The sequence below is a fragment of the Microtus ochrogaster genome, linkage group LG4, assembly GCF_000317375.1.
Source record: "Microtus ochrogaster isolate Prairie Vole_2 linkage group LG4, MicOch1.0, whole genome shotgun sequence".
NCBI lineage: Eukaryota > Metazoa > Chordata > Mammalia > Rodentia > Cricetidae > Microtus > Microtus ochrogaster.
In genome coordinates, this window is record NC_022030.1 from 52,521,319 (window position 1) to 52,527,563 (window position 6,245).

The window sequence follows — 6,245 nt, forward strand, 5'->3', positions numbered from 1 at the left end:
GAGGAGGAGGAGGAGGAGGAGGAGGAGGAGGAGGAGGAGAAGCAAAACCAGGCAAATAAAAAGAAAGACACCAAGGTAGTCGGTTTGTGAGATTCCACTTCTTTCTCTCTGCCCTCTGCAACCAAAAACTGCAATCTACCTGCAGGTCGTTTAGGTGCCCTCCTGCCAACAACTGAGCCACATGACCCTGTGCAATAGTTTCCCCGGTGTAACATGAGGAAAGGGGACAATCCCGCCCTACCCTTACTGGATTTCTAAGGAGATGGCATGAGACATGTGGAGGGTGATGGGTGGAAACAATCCCACCACAAGTCCTCTTGGGTATCCAGTCCTGGTCGGGCAGCTGCTGGGTGCTCCTTCTCTGAGCCTGCACACTAGCGTGGCCACACAGACCTCTCCCAACCAGCAGCAGACATTTACAGATGCCATCAGTGACAACTGCTGTGGAGAAAAAGGACAGTGGGCTCTCTGAGCTTTGTTGTGTGATGGATGGGTTAGAAAGCCAGACCATCAGAGTGGGCATCCAGTGGCTGGACCAGGGACTTTAGGCAGAACAATCTTGTTTGCATTCAGCTTTTCCCCCTCACTAGCTGCCTGACCTGGAGTAATTTATTTTGCCTCAGTTTCCTCTTCTTTACAGACAGCACTGAGTGCTGGCCTCACTGTAACTGTGAGGATGGCGTGGCTAATAGTGGAAGGGGCTTGGGGGCTCAGTGGCAGGACTGGATGCTGGATACACTGTCCCTACGGTGTCCAGAGCAGAACAGAATGCAGTGCTGCTAGCCAAGCCTCCAGGGTTTGGGCTGTGAGGACCTAAGGAGCTAGTTAATGCCTTGAATTGTCTATTCATTAGCCCTTGCTGTGCACTTGGAGAGTTTTGTTCCTGCTTTTGTTTTTATAAGTCTCAGTGAAGGCTGCATTCCAAGACAAATGAGCTAGAAATACTAGGACTGGAGCCTGGGCATCCCAGTGTTGAAGATCCTTTTAGCGGTCCTCATATGTAGTCACGGTGGAGATCAGTGAGTGCATGCAGGGAATGAATGAAACTACTTCCAACACGCAAAACTGTAATGTGCTGAATGTTGTCATTATTACTTAGCCCAGCCAGCGTGCAGTTCATTGTCTTGGCCCATATGGACAATTTCTGCTTTTAGGGAAGTTTAGCCACAGAAGATCTTAGTTATTCCCCTTTTTCTCTTTTCTTCCAAGAGCATGACACACAAAGGACAGGCTTCCTCCAAGAGCTCTCCACAGAGATCTGGTTCCTGTTCCGCCTTAGCCTGAGAATACTCTGGAATGCACCTGAGTGGATTATTTCCAAAAAGAAGGCTCACAAACCCAACCCAACCATGTACTTGTTGGGTCTAGGCAAAAAAGCATGATTCTGTACCCAGGAGCAATCGGAAAACTTAGCAGAAGGGCACGTAACTCTTTGTCCTAAGATTGAGGCGACAAAGGCTTCAGGTTTTAAACACCTAGAGGCATTAACTATTTATATGTCAAGGGATTCAGAAACAAATTATCAGCTCCTGCAGAGCTAAACTGCAGCTTTCTCTAGCACCCATTTTCTATATGGTTCATGACTACATTTGGGAGGGTATAGTTACCCAAATTTATGCAGCTGTATATTTAAAATCTGTGCCTTCCATTGTAGGTAAGACACACCTCACTTTAGAAATAAAATAGCAAAAGTCAGGCGTAGTGGTGCATGCCTTTAATCCTAGTACTTGGGAGGCAGAGGCAGGCAGAGTACTTCTGAGTTTGAGGCCAGTCTGGTCTACAGAGAGTTCTAGGACAGCCAGGGCTATACAGAGAAATCTCGTCGCGAAAAACCAAAAATGAAAGAAGAAAGAATGAAAGGAAGGAAGGAAGGAAAGAAAAAGAAAATAGCAGAAAAGGCAATAAAGTTGGCAAAGCTACTTGTCACAAGTGAGAAAGAATCCAAAGCATGGTAGGGGAAAGCCCTCTGGTTTGGCTGACCCGGAGAACAGGTAGGGTGAGAAGGCAGGTGAGTGTGGTTCAGCGGGAGTTCTTACCTATCAAGATGAAGGATATGACCCACTGAAGCACGGCAACCGTCTGCAAGCGCCGCGCCAGTGGGGTGTTCAGTGGTACGAACTCGATCTTCATGGTGTCACCTGAAGATCTCACCTTCCACAAGGTCTGTGGTACTAGTACCGACCGACCGGGAGGCGGGTCCAGCGGGCGGGGACAAAACTTCTCCTGGGGCTGGGCTGAGGCAGGGTGCTGAGGTTCGATTCCTCGGTTCCTCGCGTGTGGTACGACGCAGGACCCTGGGGACCTGTGGAGAGGTCAACCTGCCCCCTACCCACTCGCTAAGGCCTGGGTCTCCACCCGGGTTTGACCATTTGTTCATCCGATTGACCATCTTGCGCCCTTAACCCACCCCTTCCTTGGAATCCAATAACTGGGGAATGATTTAGTTAGTTAGAGAGGCAACCCCACACTACTCCCACTGTGTGTGTGTGTGTGTGTGTGTGTGTGTGTGTGTGTGTGTGTGTGTGTGTTTTCTTTTGTATCCTAAAATTCTTACACAAGTCTTGGGTAATTTCTTTTCGTTCATTCAATCCATATTTATTGAAAGCCCACCAAATCGCCATTGTCTTGTTCTCAGAGAAAATGACTCTTGGGGAAAGGACAAATTTAAGGAAAATAACCACACAAATGAGTAGTATATTATTTCAAGACTCTATTAGGGGCACAAGACTGGACGATCTAGAATCTGAAGGGACTTGACTTGTCTGTCAGTCCTTCTCAGCCATTACCTGCCTAGTGTTCCGAATGTGTCTGGTGTCCAGAGGTCGACCTCAGATATGTTTCTCAAGGATACTATCTTGCCCTTCCACTTTGATTTTTGAGATAGAGTCACTGGAACTTAGGGTTCACCCAGTTAGGTTATTCTGGCTATCCATCAACTCCCAGGAATCCTCCATTATCACCTCTCCAGCCTGATTTTTTTTTTACTTGATTCTGGGCACCAAACTTAGATCCTCACACTTGCAAGCCTTTTAACAGTTGAGCTATCTCTATCTCTCCAGCCCTTGACCCAAGTTTTAAACAAATAATCTGACGGAGGAGGTCTACCGAGCAAAGGGAAGTGTGTGTGCAAAGGTCTTCCTAAGAAAAGGGGAAGGGAGACATTTATGACTTTTTGTTGGCAAAACTGCTTTTTTGCTTGTTTTGGTTCTGTTTTCCTGGTTGAAGAGTTACTTTCTTCTCTAGTAGATTTCCTTCTGAGCCGTCTTTGATGCTAGGTGGGGATACTGTGATTGTATACTACGTCATACACTGTGAAGATCTCTTGCTGGGTATGACCTGGCTCTATAGCAACATTTCAAAGTATCCACTTTGCAACTAAGGAAATCAGGGCTCATAGTACAGGTCAGCCTGGGCTACTCCAGACGTTGTCTGAAAAACTAAAACAACCTAAGCGCACACACACACACACACACACACACACACACACACACACAGAAAGATATTGTAAGTTAAGTGCTGTGGACCATGGTTTGCCCCAAACTGGAAGTTAGGCACAACAGAGATGGATTGAAATATGGCTGAATGATACAAATGATCAGAGAGGCTGAACACTTAAAACTCCTGGTCCAAATCAGCTAGAATGCTATTGGTGATGCGTTCACCATTATCCCACAGAAATCAGCTGGCAAAGAGCTATCAGATCTTTGTTGGGTGTGGAAGACTGGCTTGAGACAGGGATTCACGTAGCTCAAGTACTCCATGTATTGATGGACTTGAACTCCTGACCCACATGCTCTGCCTCCCTAGTGCTGAGGCTACTGGCATGCAATACTGCAATCAGTAAGAACTGTCATATCTTTTAAAGACTTATTTTTATTTTATATGTGTGAATGGATTTTTTTTTACATTTTGATTTTATGTATATGGGTGTTCTGCCTGCATGTCTGTCTGTCTGTCACATGTATACCTGATGCCCACAGAAGACAGAAGAGGGCATTGGATCTCCTGGAATTGGAGTTACAGTCAGCTGTGAACTGTCATATGGGTACCGGAAATCAGACCCAACTCCTCTGGTAGAGCAGAAACTATTTTTAAACTCTCCAGCTCAGCCACATATCATCACAGTCCACGGAAGCCATCCCCGGAGCCAAGAGGGCCAATCGGTTGATCAACTTAGCATCACATTGTTGTTTTGGTGTTTTGAGACAGGGTCTCACTATATAGCCTTGGCAGGTCTGGTACTCAGTATGTGGACCAGATTGACTTTGAACTCACAGAAATCCACCTGCCTCTGCCTCCTAAGTGCTGGGGCTAAAGGTGCATACTGCCACATCCAGCCCCATCTTCATTTAATCAACAATTAAATTATTTACTCAGTCTTCGGGCATTCAGTGTGTGTCCCCCTGTGCATGTGCTGTGTGGGCACCGGACAAACTTGGTTACTGGGGTGAAATGAGGAGAAAGTTTTAGCTCCTCAAACGATTGTTGCTTTTAAGTTTCCTGGAACTCTAGAATTAAAACTAAAAGGCAGTTATGCATGGTGGTACATTCCCATAATGCCAGCACTTGCAAGGAAGGAAGATCAGGAGTTCAAGGTCATGCTTTGGCTGTGTAGTAACTTTGAAGCCGGCGTGGACTTTATGAGATCCGGTCTCAAGAAAACCAAAACAAACTAAACAAAAAACAAACAAAGAAAATCAATCTTTAATATTATACTTCAACAGGAACCTTTGACATTATCCTTCGAAGCTACACATATCACAGGAGAGGGAACCGAGAACATAGAAACGGAATCATTTGCCCCAAACAGCCAGTTACTTACTGGTAATTGGTAAACCTAGATCTCTTTATAGCCCTTCAAGCAATCTCTGTCCTTAAGGGTTAGAACTGATGAGGAAAAGCAGTATGGCGCAAGACCTTTTTCCCCTACAGATTTTTTTTTTTTAACACTTGAAACCTTCCCGTTTATAACACAAAGTGGAGCAAAGAGGCGGGGCAGAGCTCAGCGGAGACACCGACTCCCACAGAATCCACATCTCCCTCCTTCTTTGGGAGACTGTATTTTTACTAAAATGAAACATACATAAAATAAAGACCGACAGTTTCAGCACTTCTGAGGCCAGCAAGAACCACTGCTTCCTTTGTCCTTTCTTGGGTGTTGATCTTATTTTGTGGGTGCCTCAGTATTTGGAGAAATGTAGTTCAAAGAGGGGACTGCACTTCCAAACCCAACACACGAACACTATTGAGTGCATACCCCTCTATGTATGATGCTACAGATTTTAGGCTGTGTGTCTGACATCAACCCTATAGGGACCTTTCAGGGTAGATATTATTTCTTTTGTTAATGAAGAAATGGAGTCTAAAAGCTGAGCGAATTTCCACACAGGGTAGGTTAGGATAGGAAAGAACAGAATTACGTTTCTACTTTTGAGAAATAACTTTGTTTTTCTAGCACCCAGGCAAGTAGCTACCATAGTAAAGCTTTTCTTAAACACAAGAAGGAAGAGAACATTGTAGAACAAGGAACACATTGTTGAATTGTAGGTAGAAGAGTGTGTCCTCTCCTTCCACAAAGATCAACATACAAAGACAAGCATGTATTTTTTAATGAATGAATTAATGGGGTTGGAAAGACAGCTCAGTGGTTAAGAGCACTTTACATTCTTTCAGAGGAGTGGTGTTTGGTTCCAAGTATCCATCTCAGGCAGCTCACAATTACCTTAAACTCCAGCTCCAGGAATATAATACCCACTTCTGCTCTCTCTGGTCACCAACACATATGTGACACACACACATACACATACAACATATTATAGACAATAATAACAAAAAAACCAAAAAAGCTAGAGCAATAGCTCAATAGTTAAGAGTACTCGCTGCTCTTCAGAGTACCTGGGTACAGTGCCCAGCACACACATGGTGGACCTAATGGGCACCAGCATATATGTGGTACATACCACTCATACACATAAAAAATAAAGTAAGTAACTAAAATAATTAAAGCTTTAAGGCAAAGTTCTTTCTAGGTGGAGATTTCCTAAAAGGGAGAACATAGGACCAAAGTCACAGTTTTGATTTCTTAAAAATTAATTGCTCATAAATAATCTTGTTTCTTGTTTACATCCTTCTACACACCACCTGCTGTGCTTACTGTGATCCACTGAGGAAGACCATTTGGCTTACAGTCAAATGAGACATTTTCACTGTGGCAGTGTCAATGGAATGTCTTTCAGGAAACTATT

General features: G+C 44.5%; 1 protein-coding gene across 2 annotated transcripts in view; it reads right to left on the reverse strand.

The window, feature by feature from the left end:
- Positions 1-2,130, reverse strand: part of Mogat1 (monoacylglycerol O-acyltransferase 1) — a 33,778-nt gene extending 31,648 nt beyond the window's left edge. For both annotated transcript variants that reach the window (XM_005361548.2, XM_026786498.1), the window contains exon 1: positions 2,037-2,130. In XM_005361548.2, coding sequence (XP_005361605.1) covers positions 2,037-2,130 — 94 coding nt within the window. The remainder of the gene's footprint in view (positions 1-2,036) is intronic.
- Between the last annotated feature and the right edge of the window lie 4,115 nt (positions 2,131-6,245).